The sequence below is a fragment of the Diaporthe amygdali genome (genome assembly GCF_026229845.1).
Source record: "Diaporthe amygdali strain CAA958 chromosome Unknown NODE_21_length_814164_cov_65_183785, whole genome shotgun sequence".
Lineage (NCBI taxonomy): Eukaryota > Fungi > Ascomycota > Sordariomycetes > Diaporthales > Diaporthaceae > Diaporthe > Diaporthe amygdali.
Genome location: NW_026517041.1, coordinates 47748 through 72193, shown reverse-complemented (window position 1 = coordinate 72193; position 24446 = coordinate 47748). Strand labels below are relative to the sequence as shown.

Sequence of the window (24446 nt, the reverse complement as noted above, 5' to 3'; positions counted from 1 at the left end):
TCCGATAGTGTATCATGTAAAGAGAGAGCAGAGGCATTGCGTGGCTCATTCGTTAACGGTGGGCACTAGAACTGCTACATGTCGCCTCTAGTCATTCCTCTCCCTTTGTTTTCTTTTTTCCCTCATTTCCTCCACCCCCCCCCCCTTTTCTTTTTCTCTTTTTCTTTTCTTCCGTTCTCTGTCCATAAGCTTTCACGGCTTGTCATATTCTGAAGGACCTGGTGGGGTCGGAGCGGAAGGGAAGAAAACATCGTCGTCGGAGGCATCGGTTCTCTTCATCAGGTGACGGTCCACCATCAACAGGGAATGCTGTCCCCTCACAACCTCAACTTCGCTGTCGCGAAACATGCTGGTGATTTGGTCAATGGGCTTGGGGCCTTGAAGAGCCTTCTCCCGCTGAGAACCGCCGCCATTTTCCAGCTGTTCAGAGGCGTTCATCTGGAGTGCCAATTTGTTCAAGACGTTGTCAGCGCCATCAAATCCAGGCTCGTGTGCAGACTCGCCAACCATGATGCTGTCACCTGAAGACTGGTATCCATCAAAGCTCTTAGCCTTGTCGTGATCCATCATGTTCTCGGTATCAGACTTGTGTCCTGTTCCGTCCCCCTCGAACGCACGCTTCTTGACAGACTTCTTCCAGTCGACTACCATCTTGATAGGGTCGATGCCTTGGGCACGCTGTCTGTCGGCTCGAGTGGGGCTGCCACCAGTCATGTATGAGGATGTCGCCTCTACATTACTCTGCGACTTGCTGGGCTGCGACATGCCGATGTGAGCAAGGTCTGATCCGCGGGGCAGACTGGGTGTCTTGCTGAGGTCGGTGAGGTCGCTCTGCTCCTCTTCGGGTGTGCTGTCGCGTTCCATCTCAGCTGCCTGCTTCTTACGCGCCTCTTCCTCGGTATCGGGGCCCCAAAACTTCAAGGCTAGATCCTCCGGCAGAGCCGGCCGCTTAATGACAGGCTTGAGAAGGACAAAGCAGACCTGCACTGGGTCGGCGATGAGCACGATGTTGCCGTCCAGCTCACGAGTTCGTTGCTGCAGGTGCTTCAGGAGACCAGCAAGGCGGCGCAGACTAGATTGGTGTCCGTTCTCGAAAGAGGTGTAGTACTCACGGGAGTTGATGAGCGAAGCCGCCTGGACTTCGAGATCCGGGTAGGTCACCTCACAGTCAATAACAAAGGGCGTGCGCGAGAACCAGAGCTGCGGAAGTAGCGCTCTCATCTTGTCCTTGGGTTCCTGCCAGATATACCGGACCGAAGCGACACCTGCCCCTGCCGGCTTGGTGCCCAGGCCCTGCCTCTTGACTGTGGTCTTCCAGACCTGCGCAACATCCGTCTCCAGCTTGGGCATGAAGTCCGGCTGAATCTCACGCAGCGGGTCAACATTTGTACGCTTGGAGTCCTTGCGGTGCTCATACACGAAGTCAACCTTGACACGCACAGCAAGGACAACGTTGCCAAACCGGTAACGCACGACTCGGTAATGGCCGCCGCTGTACGGCAGCTTCGGCACGCGGGTGGAAATGTGGCCGACGACATCAGCACACCAAGCCGGCACCGCGGCCTCGGTATCCTGGTACACCTTCTTGGGGGCGGGGCCTGCGTATCCGCTGCCGGGCTTTTGGCTGGGGAGGATGAACAGCGTGTTGCGCACGCTAGTGAGCTCGAGACGGAAGGGCTCTTTCACAGGGCGAGCCGACGAGGCGCCCATGATGAAAGCCAAGAGCTGCGCAAGCGTGGCGGCGTCGGTGACGATGTCGATTTCCTTGAAGCTGTGGAATTTCTGGGTCTGCTCCAAAGCACGGAAAGTGGGCTCGTAGGGGTATCGAGGCTGCCGGGTCAGGTTATCGTCTCGAATCTCCTTGGAGATCTTACAACGAATGTCGTCCTGGTCGAGGCTTGTGCCGATCTTGAGGTTTCGCCAGGTGCGGGTATTACCTGAGTAATTACTGATCAATAATCTTGCCATAATTAAACGCAATGTGGAAGTCGACAACTGATATCGCTGAGGTCAATATCTTACCTGGTACGTAGATCGCAGGGTACTTCTCATAAGTCTCCTCTTGGCTTGGAGTCACTTCGATCCAGGTGTACTCTCCCAACATTTCAATCCTGATTTTGGAGCGGACCTCTCTGTGGCAAAATGGAATACCAGAAAGATGGAGGTCCTCAATGTGCTCACTGGTGCCTTTGGCCATCCATCCATAAGCGATCGACAGCGGCTCCGGCTCGAAGATGGGCTTTCCAGTGGTGAAGAGTGACTCGTAATGAATGGGAATGCTCAGAGAACGTTGTCTCTTGGGACGTTCCTCTCGGTCATTCTCAATCGTGTCTCCACCATGCACTCTAGGAGAGAATCCACCGTAAATACCAACTTCAATACTCTCATCCATGTCGTAGTCATCACCAGGTGTCATGACGTCTCCTTCTTCATCTTCCAGCATCTCTTCGTCATCGTCAATCTCAGAGTCGCTCTGGGACTCGCTCTGATCGGCTAAATCGCCCTGATCATCCTGCGAAACAAGTTAGTAGCCGATGAAAGTTTGCTAGATACAGCTGGGAAACAGACCGAAGGATTACTTCCAGGATCATCAGAGTCAGGAATCACAGTTCTCGTTTGTAGGGTATTCATTTCTTGTTGGTCCTCGTAGTCGTCAGTTGTCTCGCGGTCGCTCGAAGAGGAGGATTCGATCCAAGGCGCGGGAAGGGGCTGTCCCCGAGGGCCACCGCGATACCTTGCCATTGCGATCGTAGCACAAACGTTTTTTTGATTGAATGTTTGGCACTTTTCGCGACGCTTTGGTACGCGTCGCGTTGCTTTGTTGATTTGGCAGCCTCTTTGCTGAGGTCGAGCAGTTTGTAGCTCAGGTTACCTGCGATGGAGAGTTGTGCGCACGAAACGTAAACGGAGGGAAAATTGGCTGCCTGGAGTTTACCTTAAAGCAGTTTTCAGGTAAACAAGCAATGAAGTGAAGCTTCAGAAAGTTGGAATGGTGGATGTGAAGAAACCAGTCAATTCCATTTCCACTCAGAGTCTGCGAGCTAGAAACCGATATAGCGAGCGTACCCTCGAGGGCATGAGCTCCAGATTCACACGGGGTTGTAGACTAGCCTTGTAGGTACACATACTGGCTTGCTGGGTGCTTTCCCTACTACATTAACTGATGAGTTTTCACACAGTAGCTTTAGACTGTCTTTGGATTTCAGTGTTTGGTAAAGAGCCATTTAGATTCAGCACCTGTCATGATGTCTCCTTGTATGTATCTCAGAATCCCGCACGCTGAACAGATGAAGGACATTCCAACTTTCAAACCTTGTAGAGCAGTTACTTGAAACCATGAAAGTTTTATTCCTCATCTTCTTGATCTGTTTGAATGTGCAAGTTGCACTGGTAGCAAGTCGCGAATAAAACCAATGCATAGGGCGTGGCGACACTTCCAAATCTCAGACAAGGATTCCAATAACGGCTTAAATCCAAGATCTGCCTTCAATCTCATGAGACAAACAGTGATACTTTCCTTTGAATCTGGTGAATGTAGCAGTATGCGATCCACATGAACCACAAGTGTTTGAGCGCTAAGAATGTTTCTAGGATTCTGTATGCCTCGATCATTGTACAATCCACAACAGGGAGTGGTGCTCCCAATGTTGAATCTTTCACAATGAAAATCGTATCATCGCCGTTGGCGCAGTGTGCTAGAAATGCAGCGAATAAGTAAGATGCTAATCTTAACTGTGCAATTCCGGAAAACCTGGAACTAAGGATTTGGATTGGAGCCTGATTGAAATTATGAAGGATGTCCAAGTGCTATTGGCCTGTTGACCACCCTTACCTGGTGATCCATGACTATTGCTTCTTTCCACGGGGCCTCTTATGCTCTGTTGATTATGTGGGCTTTCTTCCTTTGAGAATTCGATGACAAGCAAGATGAATTATCGATTCAATTGGTGTTCGAAACAGAGACTAAGATACTGGGAGTACTAGGCAACATGCCCAAATTCTTTGTTTGGCAACCATCGAGGCAGCTCCGAGTGCACCACATTGAGGCTGAGCAACAGTAACACTTGTATTTATTAAAACGCCTTCTAGGCACTGATCGGCGGTATGTCGGGAGAAAGTACCCGTCTGAATCAAGTGCTGGAAGCTAAAGGCGCCATGTACGGCCCCACGGTGAAGAACATTCGCCAAGCAATGTACACAGCAGCTTACTCACGTTTCACAACTTAAGTAGCTGGACCTGAAGGCCCGTATTGACAGGAATCCGAGGCCTGCTCTAGACTCGCTGTTCTGAACTCTCAATGGTCGGCGGTGTGTCTCTCAAATCTGCTTTAAAATGCCGCCACCCGAAACCGTTTGGACGGGGTCTGTCCGCCGGGTTCTGGTCATTTGCACGAGTAGCTCCTTTTTCATTCCCATTATGTGCTACCATCTTATCTGATGGCTTGAAAGTGATCATGTGACCACGTTTGTTTCCTGCCTTCATGTTATTTGACGGCTGTTGCTCAATGAATGCTCAAAGGGACACGGTCGTCCCATCAGTTTCGACAACGGGCACTGTGAATGACAGCAATCATGACCTTTCACAGAATTACTGCAGGCTATACAGGCACGCGAGTAGGTTCTCGGAGGTGCATTGGATCATCTTGACACTTGCTGATCAACCTCGGCAGGCGTTCTTGCGGATGGCAAGATCTACATTGATGGAGGCAATACCTACATCCCCAACGATAATACGACTTTCAACAACTCTCTATCAGGCAACTACACCCTGGGTATGAGTAAGTTGCGGTATTCTTTCCATCAAGCCACCACCAATGTGTCTGGAGCTTGACGTTGGACACCTCGCAGATGATCAGTTTCTCGTTCTCGACCTTTCACAGAACTTCACAGACTCAGACACCTTCCCATACACATCCTTGCGAAAGGGTTCAAATGTACCCAACTCTCTCATCGAGAATTCCCTTCTGTATTCTCCGTCAACGAGGAAGGTCACTCAGGTGGGAGGTTGGTTCTCCTATAATACGCAGACCGACCCCGGCTACCTTTCCGACGATGAGATACCTCCTCCATCAGTATGGGAATTCGACATAGGCTCCGAAACTTGGAGTCAGGCATCCGATGTCGGGACCTTTGGCAATAAGCAAAAATTGGAAAGGCCAGGCGCTGCAGCTTACTGCGACGCGCTGGCGCTGAACAAGAGCTTTGTATTTGCAGGACAGGTATGGCGTAGGACAGATCCAGAATACGATACTTACGTCTTGGGAGAGGATATGAAATGTAAGTCTTGGCTACAACAAGTCCTGTTCCGGGGTATTGAATATGAAAAATCCTGATACTGACTTGTGCACCTCAGTCTTGGAGGGAATGTTGATGCTGGACACAAGCAGCGCCGTAACTACGCCCACGTTCACCAACATCTCAGTCCCTACGTCTCTCGATGATGGAGCTCATCCGTTCGGACCTAGGCTCAACGGAGCCATGGTTCATGTCCCATCGGGTGGCCAAGGAGTTCTAGTCTTCATTGGTGGCCAAACTCCGCAGAATCCGACTGATTATGGGATGCAGATTTCTAATGCGGCGCAGCACAACGTGATGGTAAGTCTTCCCAGCCCTTTGTAACAAGCAGTATCATCAGCTCCTAACAATGATCTTGTTCAGTTGGACAACACCTTTGTCGACATATATGACATACAGAGCGGAGGCTGGTTTCGTCAACAGACATTTGGGGTCCCTGATATCCCTTCAGCAAGATCCGACATCTGCATAGTACTAGTGACAGCAGAGGATCAATCCTCGTACAACATTCTTATGATTGCCGGCAGGCCAAACTATAAAGTCTATCTTCCTACCGAGGAAATATGGGTTCTAACTATACCAACATTCCAATGGGTCCTGGTCCACACTCGTCCCAGCGGAAGGTACGGTATGTTCTTTAATCCCAAACGCTCCAAACCTGTCTTTCTGATGTTTTTCTGATTCATTCCCTTTTTCCAGGACACACTTGCCACTCTGTAGGCGAGAACCTGCTCGTGATCGGCGGGATGGAAACACAGACCGATGGCCAAGACGTGCAGACCTGTTCAGACACGATGCCAGCAGAAGTCTTCAACCTCGCCACACAGTCCTACACTGGAGTGTATGATGCAGCAGGCGCGTCAAGGGCCGCACCCATTCCAGCTCAAGTCGTGGATATCATAGGAGGCACACCTAGCGGCGGAGCAACCCTGAGAACTCCGAAAGTATGGAGCAATGTATACCTACAATATGTCTTCGACCACTCACTCGAGCGACCCGAATTTACACCAACATACACGCTTGCGAATGAGACCCAAAATAACACGACCAAATCGGCTAGCAACAACCATGATGAGCCGAGCACTGCTGCCGTGATCGGAGGAGCCGTGGGCGGTGCCTTCGGGGCTTGCATTCTGATCAGCGCCCTTGTAGCCATTTTTGTCGTCCGAAGCCGTCGTAGGAGGGCAAATTCAGACGAAGAGAAGGCGAAGAAGCAGCAACAGGCCGAGAAGGGAGTCCCGTTCCCCGGACACGGGAATGACGACAAGCAAGTCCTCAATCTGCCGGAGCCTGATCAGACTCGACCAGCAGAATTGGATTTGAACTCACGGCCTTCGGAGCTTCAGATCAACATCAACCCTGTCGAATTGTATGTACCGCCTTCTTTAAGCGAAGCATCTGCTTCGCCCATCAATTCTAGTCGCAGGGGCTTGAGAGATTGGTCACTAGGGTCTGCAAGTTCTTTGACGTTTGCACAGCATCGCTCGCTCAGCGTGCGGACCACCTGAGTCTCCATAAGATATTTCTGTAATTTGATTCTAAAGAAGAGAGACGAGGTGTCGTTCAAGGGACAGAATCACTGCCCGATTTCAGTACCATCACAGGTAGAAACAAAGCATATGAGATGGTGTGAATAGTAAATGAAGTTCTAGCTCCAGTTGACTACTTTCCATCTAGTGGCACCCTGTAGCTCCGCCAGTCAACATAAGCAAAACGTTTTGTCAGATCCATCTTGTCCCCATCTTTCGGCAGTTCAATTCCTTGACGTTCTAGCGCCGCCTTGGAATCAGTGGTCCTGATCTGTTCCTCCTTTCAGGATCTCTAGAAATAAATAGAATGTACCTCTTTTGAAAACGCTCAGTTTTGGAATGTTTTACTTTTTAGCATGATAACAGAGGAGGTCGTCATAATTTACCGTCTGGTCATTGAGCGATTGAGAGTTTGATATTGCCGAAGTTGGCTTTAGAATTCGATATCTTGACACCTCACCACTCATATCTCCTAGGCCATAGTTACCGCAGACAATGTATGCATCAAGCTGTTCATCCTGGACACGATCACCAGTAAGTTCGTCCAGGTTTCTTCCCCATTCCGATATATCCTGTGCCGCCAGCTTACAGCCAATATTGTCTTACTGGTAGTTGTGCAGATCAGATGGGTGGGACTAGCCCCACTACACCGACGACTTACATTCATACTCCAAAAAAGAGATACATCATCTGCCGTTTGTCAAGCCTTGGCGGCATGATGAGTAAGAGCCGCGGCCAAATCGGTCACCCAGGTGCCATTCTTACCGTGGTAAGATTTTCGATTATCAAACTTGCATGTCCTCCGTCATAGTCTCGGATACTTTTGTCTACGTACATTCAAGCCTCGCTGTTGAAAGCTTTTCCGCTACCCCTTTTCCAACACCAATGCAGTAATGTCCGGAGATACAGCAAACGAGCAAGAGGTGGTCCATCTTCACCCAACTGGCTGGGAAAGGGATCCCGAGGAGGAGAGGTTCAAGCTTTCAACTCTTGACTACCTTGTTGGTTGTGTCTACGTCAGCTATGCTGTTTTCTTCAAGATCGACGACGATGCAGCCAAGCCCAAAGTCGCACAATTGTTGAAGCAGGGCCTTGAAAGGACTTTGAGCCAGACTCGGCACCTTTGTGGCACCATCGAGAAAGACGCGGACGGTGGCCATTCCTTCGTCAAGAAGCGTGACAGCACCGTCAAGTTTGTGACAAAATGGCTGGATCAGGCTGAGAATAAGGGGAGGTTTCCGTCATTTTCCGACCTTGAAAAAAGCCACTTTGTCTCCCGGGCGCTGGGTGATATCAGTCATTACAGTGTATCTCCCATGACATATGGGGAGAAGCCCGAGGCGTATCTGGACAACCACCCCAAAGTCGCGGCTTTCCAGGCTAACTTTATCCGTGGCGGTCTTGTGTTCATGATGCATCATCACCACACGGCTAACGACATAATGGGCTGGGCAGGAGAGCTACACCAGCTGGCCGAGAATTGTGCCGCCATCTGGGATAGAACAGTGTTTCCTGCCTGGGATCCTGCCTGTCTAGATGTGTCGATCTTCACAAAGAAGGAGTATCCGGCGGATCAACAAGTCGAGGGACCTGTCTCACCGGAGAAGCATCCGGACCACAGGAAGTCACAGTGGCTCCTATTCCATCTGCCGAAAAGCAAGGTGAGGACATCCCAGCACGACTGCAAGAAATGATTTGCTGACCACTCTGCCTGACATCAAGGCTGCTGAGTTAAAGAAGCTGGCGTCACCAGCCGATGAATCGTATTGGATTTCGACCTACGACGCTTACCAAGCATTTGCCTGGCGGGTCTTCTCCCGCCTCCGCGCCAAAGTATACAAACCGGACCTCTCATCGACACCACTATGGGGAGAAGCAGTCGATATGAGAAAGCGCTGTCACGACCCCGCGGTGCCAGTCCGGATCCAGCACAACGTTGTCGGGGTCGCGCTCTCGCCACAGACGCCCGTGCCACCGCTGACGGTTGCCGAGATCATCTCGGACGCGCCGTTGAGTAAGCTCGCGTGGTTTGTTCGGCAGATGACCAACAGCACAACTCAGGAGTGTCTGGACAAGACACTTGACGCCATCGCACCCGTGCGTGACAAGTCTGTTCTATACCTCCGTTGCGACTCCTCCGAGCCGATGTACAACTTCACGACCGACTGGCGCGACACGAATATTGCTGGGGCAGATTTTGGGTTTGCCAAGCCGTATGCGTTCCGTCATCCAATGGACTTCGTGACTCCCGGGCTGCAGATTGTATATCCACCTCTCAGCAATGATCCTGGCTCTGATGAGGGGCCAGAGCTGTGTGTTGGGTTTGAGAAGGAGTTGACAGAGGACCTGATTGAGGATGCCGAGTGGTCCAAGTATTTCGAGTTCAGAGGTATTGATGCTGAAGATGCAGATTAAAGGGGGCTGGTCCACTAATTATGAAGCAACTGATCTGAAATTTTACTCCTGCTCATCCTCTTCTCCATTGATCAACCTTCTCAACCTTTCTCGAACCCCCATCAAAGCCTTGCCGAGCAGGTTCCTCCCCCAAGACTTCTCATACTGATGAGGTCCCTGCTGAATGCTAAATCCAATACCCCAGTATTTATCACTTCCAGCTGCCTCGAGCAATTGTCTTTCTCCAGTTGCAAGTAGTCTCCTTCCCAAATAGTTCAGGCTATTCATCCTGTTCTCTGTCGTATTGAGCTCAGGCCCGGTGAGACCTCCTTGCGGCTTTTCAAGGAGAGACTTCAGCTGTCCGCCGCCAAATTTCCACCACAGCGCTTCTTTCATCACTCTCACGTCAAGCTCGTGCTTCCGCCACGTCTTTTCGCTGAAGCCTTTGACGGAGCGGCCGACGTCTTTACATGCTGTTGGCGAGACTGTGTTGACAATCTTTCTTGCTGCGTCATCGTCGCCAAAATACAGTGCCTTGCAGTACATGTAGTATTGTTCTGAATGGTGGAATGTTATGGACGTTTGTGCTTCGTCTCCGGTGCTGCTACTGGCCGGGGTCGAGTCCAAGCCGTGCTGCCCGAACAGCCACGACGCGGGATGAGGCGCTGTGAATGCGGTAGGGTAAAAGTTTGACATGAAGCCGAACTCCTCCCATTCTTTGTGAAAGAATATTGGGCCATATTCTTCAGCATCGGGGCTTTGCTCGGCTGGGGCTGGTAGCGGTGCAGAGATGCTGGCCTTCTGCTTCTGTTTCCGATCATGGTCAGGAGCCATTCTAATATGTGGCATAGGTTTGAATAGAACCTTTGAGGTTAATAAACGACAGAACGTAGTCCTTTATGTCAATCTACAATGAAAAAAAGGTTTTTTCCCTTTCGCAAAAATCATGTCGGAGCTGTGACTTTGGACTCATTCGGCAACCTGCCTGCCTAAGTGCAAGCGTCCGAGCCAGCCATCAGCTAACGCTCTTGCTAGACTACTTCAAACATTTGGAAAGCACCTTCCGCATGCTGAATGCATTGATTTCAGCTCTGTATCTGTCCAGGTACCATCACTCTGTCATTATACTGCATTTTCTGCGATAGCATGGTTGCATATGGACGCGCTGTTCAAAACCAGATTGTCCTTCCGAAGACAACTTTAAAATTAATTACAGCATCGTGTACCTGTCTGCAAGCGCCGCACAGCTTTCCGTTCAATCATGCCCGAAGTTTCGGGAATCGTCGGTAGCATTAGGCGCATTGGCCAGCTGCCGTAGCGGTACACGGATACAGCCGCCGCAAGGGGGCATTACAATAAATGACATGTTTTGATAATCATCCCGAATATATGGCCAGCAGCAGGGCATCTAGCTAATGAAAGACCAAACGATAACACAGTTGATGGCAGAACACTGGGGTATACCGTACGTATCTGCTGCGCGGCGCCGGCAAGCATGCCGAACCAGCTTAGAGCGTGGCTACGATTTGTGGGGAGCAAGCAGATATGTGAGGCACTGGGTCGTGCTCATCTACTTGGACTCGCGTACAGTAGGCCTTGTTGCAACGCTGGCCCCAGGCTCGGACTTATCGCGGAACACCGCGGGTGGAAAAGCGAGTTACCCCTGAGACTGCTTGGCATTCCTCACAAAGGTCTACCTCGTCGAGGTAGCAGCATTTAACCCTAGTATGCCATTCTCCTGACTTACGTATTGGCATGGGTGTCTAAATTGAGGCACCGGCGCTGATTGAAGCAACTGGACACCAAGAGAGCAAAACCCGAAGTGCTCTTCACAGTCGTCCACTCAACCCCTGTCCGTCAACTAGACTACGTATGCTCCCCCCCCCCCCGGCCGCGATCCACAAAGCAAGACAGGCGGATATCTTCAGTCGTATCTCCGACGGCCTGGAATTTGAAGAATTAAATCAACATAAAAAACAGACTTCAATGTCTCTCGCCAAAAAGAAATTCTCGACGGCGACTTACCCAGTCTACCGTCGATCTTTTATACCCGGAAAGAGTGGCTGTTCTCAGAATGCCGTCATTTTGCTTGATGTTGGCCATTTGGATGGCGAGCATGAGCTCCCTATGGGCAACAGCTACTGCCCGCCAGCTCTGGAACTTTACGTCATACGTTGATATCGAGAATACCCATCTCCGACCGAACGGCCAAGTGCTCATGACGACATTTACAAACGCTTCGCTCTATACTCTCGATCCTACGTCTTCAAGCCCGACTGCTGAGCTCGTTGCATCATTTGCACCATCGACCGCGTTGACGGGCATGGCCACCGTGGGCAAGGACAAGTTTGCAGTGATTGGGGGCGTCAGGGGAAGCTACATGTACACCAACGAGACCGTCTACACGTGCGACTTCAGTGCCGGGTCTGAGCCTGCAATCGAGGTTGTTGCCACTCTGCCAGATGCGGTGATGCTGAACGGCATGGACTCTCTGCCCCAGAATCCTACTGTTGTATTGATAGCGGATTCGAGGGTCGGTGCTGTGTGGAGGGTCAACACGACGGATGGAAACGTCACCATCGCCTACCAAGGAGACCTGCTTCTCCCGCCTGAAAATGCGACTGTCCCCATCGGTATCAATGGATTGAAAATCTCAAGTGGATATGTCTACTTCACGAACACTGCGAAGAACCTCTTTGCCCGCATTGCTGTCACTGATGATGGCGTCATGGACGGCGAAGTAGAGACGGTGGCGATCCTGGCCCCAGGGGAGGAGGACTACGATTGGGATGACTTCGTCATGGACGCGTCCGGCGAAATTGCATACATGGCACAGAGTCCGAATGCCGTTGGAAAAGTCATCATCGGCACAGGGGAAATGGATGTTGTCGTTGGAGATGGAAACGATACATCCTTGATTGGGCCTACCAGTGTGACGCTGGCGGAAGATGGTGTCACGGCTTACGTGAGCACGAGAGGTACGCAATCGAGTGGAATTAGCGGCCAGCTTGTAGAAATCTCGTTGGCGTGATTGCTTGAGCTCCCAGCAGCTGCTGTTGATATCGCAGGCCACCGGAATCACTGAAGTAGTATTCAAGCCTAAATCCGAGTTGATCAATCAAGTACTGGGCGTGGCATGGTCTCAAAAGCGAGTACCTTTAAATACTTTCCAGCTGATAACTCGTCCTCATTGCTTCTCAGGTGTCTCCAAATGGCGTTGTACACAAGCAGTGGGTTCTAGCTCATCGCGTCCGTCTTGGTCAATGCCCAAGCCGCATTCCGCATAGTAATGATCTTTGCGTGTCCAGATAGAGCAGCCCACCTTATTCAAGGTATCGTGACGATGCCAGTCGAGCGCCACCAGGCCCCAAAAGGGTGAACACCCTCAGAAGCCTCAGAGCGACAGTGGTCTCAAGTAGGGGAAGCAGAAGCACTAGTAGCATAAATTTGGGGGCTGCAGCCCCGGCTGCAGCGAACCGCACGCAATTCTCATCTGCACTCAGCTCTTGTTTCGCCTGCCGCGTATGATTTGTTCTTCTTTTTCTTGGCAGTCAGGCGTGGGGGCTTGTGTCTTCTGTTGTGCTACGTCGGGTGCAGATTTAGTCGACACAAGTGTGCCATGAGCCACTTCAGCATGTGTTTCAAGGCACATTCTTTTTTCCCACAAGGCTCCAGGATGCATGGCATGAAGTCTAGGCACCTAGTCACAAAATCATGTCTTCATCCTCCACATTGCCTTTCACGTTCACTTTTCACTCTATTGGACCACCTCCTGCAGCATGACCCAATACAAACCTCTCCAGAAACGTTCCCCCGGCCGTCACCGCTGGTCTTCGACTTGGTGGTGGCAGGAAATCATTAGTATCATCGCCAGTTTTGGCTGTATGATCGCAGTTGTTGTAATTTTGAGGACGATGCAAGACAAGCAGATGGATCATTGGACTTTCTTTGTAGGTATATCATCCTTCCTTCTCTGGGACGTCTTCGCTGAGCCTAGAAATATCGGTATAGGTAAGCCTCAATGCTGTGATTGCCGTTTTTGTTACGGCCGCGAAATCGACTGCTATGCTTTCCGTAGCAGCATGTATCGGTCAATGGAAGTGGGTCTACATTAGTTCCAAGAGAAGGAGGCTTTTGGATATCGACATTATCGAAGACGCCTCCCGAGGGCCCCTGGGTTCCCTGCAAATGATTGCCACAATCCCTTGGGGCTGGGCGACACTTGGAGCTATTATCACAGTCTTGGGCCTGGGCATCGATACCTTCGCACAACAAGTCATCAGTACCGAGGCGGTGACCGATTGGGTCAACGATGGCACAGCCAGTTTCAAATTTGCCCATGACTACTTCACCGGTGTCAAGGTAAGCGTCGGCGGTGGTTATTGGATACCTGATCGTGAGTAGTTCACCGCCTTCCTGCTGAACAAATGCGAGCATTCTTTTAACCTGCGTCTGCTTAATATAGCCTATACAGTCGACACTTCTTTGCAGGGGGCAATAGTGAAAGCGTTTTATGAACTCGACACGCCATCTATATTTTCCTGCGCCTCAAATTGTACTTGGAATCAAACCTATACTTCTCTCGGATTCAGTAGCAGCTGTACCAACGTTACGCAGGCAACATACGCCACCCAACATTGCAATGGGACCTTGCCTACGAACTGCACAACGACCACCCCTGGCAACGTAACGTTTAGCACGTCTATAATCCCCACCTATTGGTCAACGGTGCTTGTGATGAAAGCCAAATCCCTTTATGAGCTCAACAATTTTCACGAGGTACCTCCCCGGGATGACTGTTCATCTCTGCACAATTCGCAAACAACTCATTGTTGACTAACACCTTGACTATTCCGCAGTATTTGTCATCACGTGCGCCAGCCACCTTCGTACGTTTAGCTGCATTCAGGCAACCGAGCGAGTATAGAGGCGGGGCCGACGACGCCTTAGAGCAAACACTTGAATGTGATATAAGTCTCGTCGCATACAAGTACACAAATGCTTCCTCTACAGCCAATACTTTTACGTTTGGCAGCACGGAGAAAATCCACCTAGAAGAGGGCTACGTCATCTCTGATGCCCATAAAAGCGATAACAGTAACCACATATTGTTCAACACCACAGGCCTCCCGGAATTCCGAGTGTCGATCCTAGATCTGGCTGCTTTACTCGATTGTTTTCCATCCGACTCCTTCAGCGGCACGCTCGTGGACGGTGAGGAAATGCCGGTATTCGCCCAAGGTATTACAGCCGCTATCCGCAGCCCAGAAAAAAACATATCCTCTTTACTGGACTCGATGGCGCTCAGTATGACCGACCAGCTGCGCACGAGTGTCAACGCGACAATAGCACCCGGCCTTACCGCGAAGTCCGTATTGCTCGTCCGAATCCAGTGGGCCTGGCTTGTCCTTCCTTTCTTCGTGGTCCTTGCATCCGCAGCCTTCCTGATTGCGGAAATGGCCGAGAGCAGGCGAACCCGGGACGTCATGTTGTGGAAATCTACGGCTACGTCAATGCTCTTCCACTCTGTAAAGCCGGCTGAGGGGGTTATGCGGATGGATGTTCAAAGTCCCAAGCAGCTTCAGGGAATGGTCAAGAATACCAGTGTGAAGCTAGATCCTCCTTCACATTAAAGCGAAGGGGGTAGCTATGAGATCGCCAATTCTGGAAACAGAGGAAGATACCAACATTCAAAAGTTGCCATATCTAGGTAGCTTACAAGGGCCTGCACGATCCCCCGAAATGGTTGAAGAATTTAGAGGGGGCTGTGTCATGTGCGAGAAGCTTCATGTTTTGGGTTACACCGCAGTAGAATAAGTGGGCTGACCGCTGGGCACACTGGAGGACTTGTCGGGTATTACCGGCCTGAGAGACAAGGCATGGTTGCCTAGATGATGATGCCCAAATGGTTCGCCGTTTGCAAGGAACACCTGCTTCTGTACTCACTGTGAAACCCACGTATCGGTTACGATTCCAGGCTTAACTGATTACAACATCTAGCAGCTTCCCTGCAAGCGCCACAAAAGCTGACCACTGAACCATGGCCGAAGTGTTGGGTATCGTCGGCAGCGTTATCGGCATTGCCCAGCTCGCCGGTACCATCATCGCCACTGGGACCAGATTAAGCGGTATACTCAAAGAAATGCAGGACATCCCGGATGAGATATCCATCCGGCTCGAGCAGCTTCACATGCTGTCACTAAGCTTGCAACAGTCAGAGGGTTCTAGCATCACGTCAATCCCTTCTCTGCACCACGCGAGACAGCATTGTCAGAAGTGTCTCTCCGGGCTGACGCACATGCTCGAGGAACTGACTGACAGGCTTGAAAGATCTCGCGGGATGAGAAGAAAGGCATCTATTGCGAGACATCTTCTCCGAAAGGACGAACTTGCAAAAGTTGAGCGGCGGCTGTCGCATTCTGTTGAGCTACTCACTGTCGTCAATCAAATGTATATGATGTATGTTCGCCTCAACTCAAAAGTTTGGTCTTGGGACTAAGAGTGCTCAAAAAGATTTTAGTCACCTTCTGGAGTCTCAAAGACTCCGTTTCATACATAATAATTCCGTCGGCACATCTGTGCCGATCCTCCAAGAAAGGACAGAGCCGCCGCTGAGTCTCGAGGGTCGCAGGGCCATGTCAGAACAAAGGCTGAATAGCACCGCCAATTCACCGATCGGTACCATAACTGTCGAACACTCATTCCGCAAAATTGTAAAAAGCTCATGGCCCAAGTCAACATGGGAACTTGGCTTGGCTTACATCACAGGCTCTCTTCAACTTGAGTTTTATCAATCGCCTTCATCAGATATCACATGCAGAGCTTCCGCTTCAAGCGATGATAAGCTTTCATACCACGAAAAGGCCGACCAATCGGTATTAGGAGTACCGAAAGCCAGGATAAAGATTAGCTTGCCCACATGGTGGTCGGGCAAGGTCATCGAGGCACTTCTCTACAGAAGCCAGGTTGGATGGATGCAGCTGTTGAGGACGCGCAACAACCTGGCCTACTCAAGAGAGCTATATGACAGGGTTTTAGGCAATATAGAGAGTGGAAATCTAGCAGAGCTCGTAAAACAGTTTGACCAGAGGCAGCTAGCCCCGTGGGATGAGTTGTGGAGCGGCTGGAATCTATTCGCGGTGAGTGATTTCGGTGCCCAAAATGTGCGATATTCACCTGGGCACTGAACCACCAATACTAGGAGGCACTCCAACAAGGCCAATGGCACATATGCTCATTTCTTTTGGATCGAGGAGTGGAAGCATATTTGGATCTCTGCTTATATTCGCGAGTACGTACGTTTACTTTCGAGACACTTGTGCCCTCGCAATGCAACCCAACTGACATTTCAACGTCATTCTGCCAGCAACCACCCAGGCGTCGCTCCAGATACCACATCAATGATGTGGTTGTAGCTGCCCGTTTTGATTCCTGGACTGGAGACCAACGACTCCTTGATTATCAACGATTAATCAAAGAGACCGACCAGAATGACGCCTTGGTCCTGTCGCTCTTGAGTCATTGGAAAGGCTCTCTCGTGTCTTTCACCAATGTCAGACGCTCGGTGTGGTCAGATGATGAGTTTTACTCCAAAAGGTTCTTGAGAAAACGCATGCAGCTCACCACCGGTCTGGTCTTGAACGGGCCAGTCATTGCAAAAAGAAACACCGATGTCATACCCATAACACGCTTTGCCCTGGAACAAGCAGGAAGTTGGACGCAAGCATCGATTGACCTGTCTATCTCCAGCAACAGGGGCGAAACACTACTCCATGGCATAGCTGGGGTAATTGGGTTGTTGAGAGGCCAGGAGCCAGTCGAGGAATGGCTGCGTTTAAGTATAGATGTCGTTAAAAACTCAAGCCTGAGGCATATATGCCAAGCCAGCGCGATTAGCCGTGGGCCAGATTTGGAGACACCACTTCTCCGGCTGATTCAACGGTCTTTTGACCCTGGATTTCCTTTTTGCTGCCAGATGGTTAATCAGGGCTCATTACGAAAGCGCGTTCAGCGCTGTGAGACCACAATTTCATCATGGTTGGGAGGTTTGCTTGTCGCCGGTGTGGATCTGTTCAGGTATGGTCAGGAAGAGGCCCATGCCCATGTAAATGCTCCTGGAGTCAGGAGGGAATTCGGACTTGACTTCAGTTGCGATGATGCAATCAGCCACAATTGGTGGGGTCACATCCGGCTAATTAAATTCGACTTTGGCAAGTCTCCATCGCAGTGGAAGTTTTGGTGGTCTGAGATGACCGATCAATTTGCAGGGCATTTTTGGCACATGGTCGAAGAGCAAGAGATATCAAATCTCAGAGTCCCGGGGGCATGGGTTGATGATGACTTTCCCACAGGAGTCTAGAGGTCTACGCATACGGAGAACTATGAAAAGAGCAGAATTTCAAATGATGTTCTCGATGGGTGACGGGGAGTATCCGATGCGTCGTCATTTTGATGCAAATTGCGAAGAAACCACGCAAGGAGATGCAGACTAGGCAAAAAATCTGATCAGGACGGCAAAGACTAAATGCATATTACCTCGTGGCTCAAGCGGCTTACCTCCGATCCTTATCTGATACTCATCTCAATAGTGGAAGAAAGCAGTTTGATTTCGAGTGCAATGCAAATAATATATTCCCATTCTAGACATCGTATGTACCCTCCCCCTGCATCATGATATACTTATTTCCCTGCAAATCAAGGCCCAATCCACTCCGTAACTATGTGAAAGCGCCGAAATCCAATCTCGCAGCGATGAAAGCAACAGCGACCTGTCTAATAAAGACCAACGAGGATGTCACCCCTAACACGGGCCGAGAGATGGACCTCAGCCTCCAAATCCAATTTGATACCGACGGTCAACGCAGCACCCTTCAGGTTGCCATTGTCGTCGACAGGGCCCTTGAGAAGATTGCCTGTAAATTACTGTAAGCGACTGATCCACGCTACGAAATATGCACCGAAGGTGTGTGCGACGACTTACCGACTGGACCGTTGGCCACACCGGAGAGGCCGGGCAGCGGGAGGCTGTGGCCGACTTGGCCTTTCATCTGGCCGTTCTGCATGGACAGGTCAAACCCACGTGGCTGGTTGGGGTTCTGGCCGGGGTTGGGGCCGACGACGCCGGTCCTCTGGGGCTCGCTGCGGGATGGTGAGTACATAGTTCACTCAGATGAGCGGGAATCGAGCTCTGATGACTTACGGGCTGCTGGAGGAAGACATTTTCTGAGGAGCTGGAGGTCTCTGTGGAGCTGGAGTTCTCTGAGGAGTTGGGGTGGTAGTAGGAGGCGCTTGCTTCCGCGGTGACTTAGGAGGTTGGACTGGTGGAGCTGGCGCTGCCTTTGGTGCTTCGGCCGGAGCTGGCTTGGGGGTATCCTTGGGCTTATCGGACACTTTTGAGGTCTCAGTTGATGCTGGGCCCTTCTCGTAAGGAGGTGGAGGGGGGCTTGCGACTCTTGGTGACGGTCTGGGGCTCTTGCGAAGCTCCTCGGCCTTGTCCTCGTCTAGCTGCGAGAGATAAAGGTTTCTGGTACGTCGTTTACTGTCCGACGTCTTGCTATCCGTTTTGCCGTCTGAGGAGAGACTCAAAGAACGTCTCCGGGCTTGGGGACTTGAGTCTGAAGTACCAAAGGACGGTTGTGTAGAAACTCTGACCGGAAGTCGGAATTTCCGTGGAGCTGGGGAGGCGGAATCTGACAAGGGGGATTGGACGTCGGTGGGAGAGGTATTAGAAGCTGATGACCAGGAACTCCGATTAGATGACCTGCGGACTAGCCGTTGTTCGGGAGATGTGTTGATGAAAGACCTTCGATTAGATGTGCTGTCCCTTCTAGGAATTGAGCTGTCGTTGTCCGCCGGCGGAGGAGTAGATATAGATAATGGTCGAAGTTGACTTAGAGTTGCTGCCATGGTGAGTCTGGAGCTGTCTGCCATTTATGCCCAGTCATGGCAGTACACTTAAATGCGGGCTGGCACACATCCCTCCCCAGGTCCCTGGCCGAGCATCTTCGCGTGTCATAGCTGTCTGCGAGTGCATCAATGCTGTGTGGCTCTCTCAGCCAATACGCCGTCTTAGTCGAAACAATGCAGCCGTGGCGGAGGACAATCGAACGGTCTGGTTGCTCGCTGTGACTGAAATCGTCCCATGATCATTGCAAATCGAACAACTTTGTTTGTAGGGATCCTAGTTGCGACCCGGCAAGCTTAGTGAAACTGACTTTTCGACGATGCATGCGGACCGCTATGTGGTGGGTCAGGGACCGCTGACAGGAGTTGTACCAGAAAACGTTGATCGTATACCATGCATGAAATTTCCCATCAGACGGGAGATCAGAGGCTATCGCCAAAGGGGAATTGTTTGATGGCCGCAAAATGTCAAAGCTCCTTGTATGAACATCCCTGCCCAAGTCCAGTCCTCTGGAGTCGGATGGAGCCGGGCGAGTATGCCATCGGACGGTTTTGTTGATGTTGCATGGGTCCTGATACAGTAAGACCAAATTCCCCGGGATTTTGAACCCTGAATCGTACGTCGTATGTTTCCGCGATTCGTAGAAGCGAGTTTCGCATACCGTTTCACTGGGTCCCACAGCTGCACGCCCCCCAGTACACAGACCGTGTCAAGATGTTTGCCACTTGGTGCTGGGCAGGGCAATGTCCGGGTGTCAAGATGGAATTTTGACATTTTAGTCGAACGATACGTTCAAGAAAATCATCAAATTGCTTGACACGCACAACCATGGTTTTGTCAGTTCTCGTCGCCTTTGGCGCCGTCACCGGCGCGTCGGAAGGGATCAAGGCCTCTCAAGCCAAGGCCAGGAGAGAAGAGCACCGGAGTAGGAAGAACAATCTCATCGTCCACGTCCCAAAGTCATCCGAATACAGCCAGACTCTCGAGGGCCGACGCGTCGTCCTATCAGGCAATAAGGTACATTTCGTGCCTGCTGCAGATCGTATGCTGTCTGAACAGAAACTCATGCTAATACTGACTGTAGCTCTTTGTTGATACAGGACTCGACAACGATGTCCCGTTCGGCCATCCCTTCGAGGGCTACTTTCTGGGATATCCGGAGCTCAACCACCCCGGCCTCGTGTCTTCCATCACTGATGAGGCCCCTATCATGAATTGGATCTATATGGACGTGCAGACCTTCGAGTTGAAATTCGGCACGCGACAGTTCTCAGAAGGCCATCTGACAGGGCCGTTCGACTGCACCAGGCAAGACCGGAGGCTGACTTTGCATGGCTACGAAAATTTTGTAGCTGTACGAAACGGGCCGTTCTGGGCGCTCTATTTCGACTGGGACGGGGACCACTTGGAAGGGAAAGTGCCGCCTGGGACTCCAGTTGTGGAGATAGATCTTGTGAGAAGGGAGTTGCGAAATCGAAAACCAAGACGAAAGCCCGGCGAGGAGAATCCTCTTGCACAAGACCCTCAAGCAGCAACAAATCCGGCGACGAATAACGGTGCACCAGAGACAGCTGCGCCTGAGAAGTCTGCACCACAATCATCGACATGAACCTCCAGGAAGGATTCTACTGAACATTACATTTGAGCCGGTGATTGAGATTGATCCGAACTCTTCATGAACATACTACGGAACAAGGCATGGGAAAATGAGCATAATTGGTTTCTAATACCGGATATGTACACTAACATAATACCAAAAGGTCCCCGGTCAATTGAATTTTCAAGAAGTATTAATCGTCATTTAAGGAATGGCCTTCAGGATGTGCTTCGCCTTAACGCTCTCCGGCTGGGAAAGCTCCCGCCTGCTGATCCTCGTAGGGTGGCGCTGGATCGGCCGGGCGATACGCCCGCCAGCAACATCACCTGCATTCCTCTTCGAGGCAGTGCCAGACGAGGAGGTGGAGATGCTCCCATAAGCACATGTAGCGCCGTTCCACGCCGAGTCAGCAACGGCCTTCCACACCGCCGTGATGTCCGTGATCATGGGCAGGGTCCAGTACAGCCTGCAGTCGGCCTCCTCGGCTACGAACTGCGCGGGCAAGCCGTCCTCGACGTTGTCGCGGAGGATCTGGTCACGCCCGTTGATGGCCGCCGCAGTGCTGCGGTTGACGGCCAAGTCGGTATAGCGCTCCAGCGCAGCCTTCTGGGCGTCGTCGGTGATGTTCGCGCCGTCCTGGAGCGCGAACTGGTTGAAGGCCAGCACGGTGCCCCAGTCCAGCACTTGCGCGCCCTTGACACCGCCAACACCCTGGATTGGACCTTCCTGGGGCCGGCCGCCCATGGCGACGGACTTGACGCCGCCCTGGATGCGGAGCATCTCCGACGCGAGGGTGCATGTGCTGGCGCAGACACCGTCGTAGAGCATGACAATGTTCTCTGCTGCGAAGGGCTGCGTGAGGTTGGCGAGGGTGCCGTAACCGGAGATTTCAATGCCCAGGCCAAAGGTCTCGTTGGTGGTCGTCAGGTTGTCGTTGAGATTCCAACGCATGATATCGGTGTAGTTCGTGTCCTGGTAGACGACGGGGCCGAACTTGTCCTCGAAAGTGAGGAACGGATCCAGGGTGAGGTTGAGGTCGTAGCGGTAGTTGAACCAACTCTCGTAGTAGCCGATCAGAGTCTCGTCGTCGGATGTGTACGGGTCGATCTTGGCGACCAGAGTGGACACAACGTCAGATATGGCCAAGAAAGAATCACTATCCTTCCAACGCGAGAATCCGTCCTCTTGCACCTGGGGGAACAGCTGGCGGAAGAAGTCATATCCTTGCAGAATGTAGCCGCCGCCGTTTCCTTGGAAGTCGATGACCAGCTTGGTCTTACCAGCGGCAACGGCATCCGCAAAGAACTTGGAGGCTACAGCCTGGAACTCGGCTGGAGACTCGCTCTCAAAGGCCAGTAGTACAATGACTGCGACGTCTTCGTATCCCTCGCCATCAAGGTAAAAGCCAGCAACAATAGCATCATTGGTGATGACCACAGGCGTGGGATAGCCGGGAATGCTCGCCAGAGTAGCCGAAGTAGCGTTGGTGACAGAAGTGGCGGCTGCACCACTGTCGTAGCCGTTGGGGTTGCAGAATGTCTCGTACATGGACTCTCCATCTGTGATACCCGTCAGGGGCACCTTGATACGGGCGTAGTTCTCCAGAGTGATCTCAGTCCCGTTGGCGAATGTGATATTGGTGTTGTCGCCGTGGTAGATGTACCGAATACGGCCACCACCCTGGAAGTATCCCACGCCCAAGCCGGCAGCAGGCGCAGACAGCTCAAAGAACATGGAGTTGTAAGCCGAGTCTACATCCTGGTTCCAACCAGCCTGGTTGATGGTGTCTCCGAGATACGTAGCTGCGTCAATCCCATTGATCAGGGTTACGGTTGAGGCGTTGCTGGGAGATGAGATGACATCCTGGTAGACCTTGATCTCTGGCAAAGAGGACTGGTCCTCACTGATCGACACCAGTGACAGCGGTCGGTTCCAGTCGAAGACGAGAGTCAGCAGGTCAGGGTAGTAGACAAAGTGACCGTCGTGGGCTGGGCCGAAGACAGTATTGTACAACTCCGCCTGAAACTCATACTCGCCCGCGTAGCCATCACTCTCGAGCTTGGTGCGGATGGTAGCCAGGTTAGCAAACATGTCGTAAGCCGGGTAGAAGTAATCTGCCGGTGGGTCTGCCAGATATGCAGAGTCTAAGAATTGTCCACTCTGTCAGCTTGACGAGCTTTGACCTTCGTGATATGGAAAGGGTGTACAAACCTGATTGCCATTCCAGATAAGGCTCGATCGAGTCAACAAGCTCGATGGCTGCCTCCTTGCCCAGAGGCACAGAGAGCAAGCACTCATGAGCGATGTCGGCAGCGACTGTGGGAGTGGCAGAGGGAGACACGGCGATCTGCGACGCGTATGCAGCACTGGCAACAGCGCATGGCTCTGTCGGGCTGGGGACCGCGGAGGTCGTGGTGTTCACGGCGGCCGCCTGAGCCATACCGGAGAGGCCACTGGCAAGGATCAACACGTCGAACTTCATGCTGACTGTCTCGACCTCGGATCTCGAGCTTCTGCAGTAACGAATGGACTGGCAAGAAGAAGGTGAAGCTCAGAGAGGGAGCATGGCGACTGTCCCCGTTGACACCAGGAGATCGCTTCTCCTTTGTAGTCGTCAACCATTTCCGCTACGGCTGCTCTGCTGGGGCTAGTTCGTGCCTGTGGATGCCCGTGTGGATCACATATCGCATGCTCCATGTTGCACTGCAGATGGCGACAACAGAATTGGCCTATCATCTTTGTTGTCTCCTCTTCATCCATGGCGCGGGTTGTGGGTAACCTCACGAAGCTTATCCTCGCCGAGCCGGGGTCGGACTGTTCACCTGCCTAAAGAGGGAGCTCGTTGCCGATCTGTCCGCGCGAAGGCATTCCCCTGGCATGGGATCCTCGTTTGCGGGGACTATCAGCCAGGCACACATCTCCAGGAAATGCGAGGGAAGAAGATCCTTGTTGTTAGTCTAATGCAAGTATGACTTAGGAGTGCATCTACAATTTTGTCCTCATCCTATCAATGGTGAATAAAGGGAGTGAAGAAGCTAGCGAGTCTAAGGCACGGCCAGGAATTCCAATCCGATCTCTTCGCATATTTACTTATGAATGAGTTTAATCAGAGCCCTCTGTTCCAATACGAGTTTACCTGACTTGAGCAAGAAAAGTGTGAGTCGCGCAGACAATCCAAGCACCACCTATCCAGGGGGGCTAAACTTAGACCCTGCCGGAGCAGGCCAGGCCAGGCTCGCCCGACTCAAGACTTGGATCCATCCGGCACGCTGGAAGTGCACTTGTCGATTTACCTGGATCAATGGATGATTGTGGCTCTGCTGAGACTATATTTTCTTCTAGACCAGACTATTCAACTAGATACCAAGAGTTCATGGCGACACGAAAGCGAGGTATAAAATAACACACCGATTAGTTCTGGCATTTGCAACGCATTCGTCACGATATTGCCTCATTGCGACAACTTGAGGACAAAAGCAGAATCTCTTGAGCGCTTGATTTTCGCCGTGTCTCTGGGTTCAACCGGCCAAGTGACTCAGCCGGTGAGAATTTCAGGAGGAAAGCTAGCAAAAGCATAGGTAGTGAACTGAATGCGCAGTCAGCAAGACCACATGCCATGAGTAAGCCACATCTAAGTGCCCGCCGTGGTCTGGATGGTGCAACTCAAGTCAAGCAGTAGAATACTATATCAACAGCAAAGCTCAACTCTCTCGAAATATGCTATGTG

At 51.5% G+C, this 24446-nt stretch overlaps 9 protein-coding genes across 9 annotated transcripts; 5 read left to right on the top strand and 4 right to left on the bottom strand.

Annotated features, from left to right (window-relative positions):
- Window positions 1–192: 192 nt before the first annotated feature.
- Window positions 193–2742, bottom strand: J7T55_001403 (geranylgeranyl pyrophosphate synthetase; the record flags this gene model as incomplete). The annotated part of the gene is made up of 3 exons (XM_053145496.1): window positions 193–1937; window positions 2023–2512; window positions 2569–2742. 3 exons carry the CDS (start codon window positions 2740–2742, stop codon window positions 193–195), a joined length of 2409 nt encoding a protein of 802 aa, XP_052991666.1.
- Window positions 2743–4333: 1591 nt separating this feature from the next.
- Window positions 4334–9239, top strand: J7T55_001402 (uncharacterized protein; the record flags this gene model as incomplete). Its single annotated transcript, XM_053145495.1, has 11 exons — window positions 4334–4381; window positions 4587–4614; window positions 4671–4778; window positions 4849–5277; window positions 5354–5595; window positions 5659–5923; window positions 5995–6664; window positions 7069–7087; window positions 7301–7358; window positions 7716–8485; window positions 8547–9239. 11 exons carry the CDS (start codon window positions 4334–4336, stop codon window positions 9237–9239), a joined length of 3330 nt encoding a protein of 1109 aa, XP_052991665.1.
- Window positions 9240–9281: 42 nt separating this feature from the next.
- Window positions 9282–10052, bottom strand: J7T55_001401 (uncharacterized protein; the record flags this gene model as incomplete). The annotated part of the gene is made up of 1 exon (XM_053145493.1): window positions 9282–10052. One exon carries the CDS (start codon window positions 10050–10052, stop codon window positions 9282–9284), a length of 771 nt encoding a protein of 256 aa, XP_052991664.1.
- Window positions 10053–11334: 1282 nt separating this feature from the next.
- Window positions 11335–12303, top strand: J7T55_001400 (uncharacterized protein; the record flags this gene model as incomplete). Its single annotated transcript, XM_053145492.1, has 2 exons — window positions 11335–12196; window positions 12266–12303. The coding sequence occupies 2 exons, from the start codon at window positions 11335–11337 to the stop codon at window positions 12301–12303; spliced, it is 900 nt and encodes a 299-aa protein (XP_052991663.1).
- Window positions 12304–12997: 694 nt separating this feature from the next.
- J7T55_001399 (uncharacterized protein) lies at window positions 12998–14851 on the top strand (the record flags this gene model as incomplete). The annotated part of the gene is made up of 5 exons (XM_053145491.1): window positions 12998–13229; window positions 13297–13614; window positions 13836–13904; window positions 14078–14107; window positions 14232–14851. 5 exons carry the CDS (start codon window positions 12998–13000, stop codon window positions 14849–14851), a joined length of 1269 nt encoding a protein of 422 aa, XP_052991662.1.
- A 407-nt stretch (window positions 14852–15258) lies between these two features.
- J7T55_001398 (uncharacterized protein) lies at window positions 15259–17577 on the top strand (the record flags this gene model as incomplete). The annotated part of the gene is made up of 4 exons (XM_053145490.1): window positions 15259–15677; window positions 15739–16357; window positions 16436–16513; window positions 16585–17577. 4 exons carry the CDS (start codon window positions 15259–15261, stop codon window positions 17575–17577), a joined length of 2109 nt encoding a protein of 702 aa, XP_052991661.1.
- A 413-nt stretch (window positions 17578–17990) lies between these two features.
- J7T55_001397 (uncharacterized protein) lies at window positions 17991–19124 on the bottom strand (the record flags this gene model as incomplete). The annotated part of the gene is made up of 3 exons (XM_053145489.1): window positions 17991–18130; window positions 18199–18356; window positions 18418–19124. The coding sequence occupies 3 exons, from the start codon at window positions 19122–19124 to the stop codon at window positions 17991–17993; spliced, it is 1005 nt and encodes a 334-aa protein (XP_052991660.1).
- An 826-nt stretch (window positions 19125–19950) lies between these two features.
- Window positions 19951–20731, top strand: J7T55_001396 (uncharacterized protein; the record flags this gene model as incomplete). The annotated part of the gene is made up of 2 exons (XM_053145488.1): window positions 19951–20139; window positions 20207–20731. The coding sequence occupies 2 exons, from the start codon at window positions 19951–19953 to the stop codon at window positions 20729–20731; spliced, it is 714 nt and encodes a 237-aa protein (XP_052991659.1).
- Window positions 20732–20923: 192 nt separating this feature from the next.
- On the bottom strand, window positions 20924–23201 carry J7T55_001395 (peptidase s41 family protein; the record flags this gene model as incomplete). Its single annotated transcript, XM_053145487.1, has 2 exons — window positions 20924–22863; window positions 22931–23201. The coding sequence occupies 2 exons, from the start codon at window positions 23199–23201 to the stop codon at window positions 20924–20926; spliced, it is 2211 nt and encodes a 736-aa protein (XP_052991658.1).
- Between the last annotated feature and the right edge of the window lie 1245 nt (window positions 23202–24446).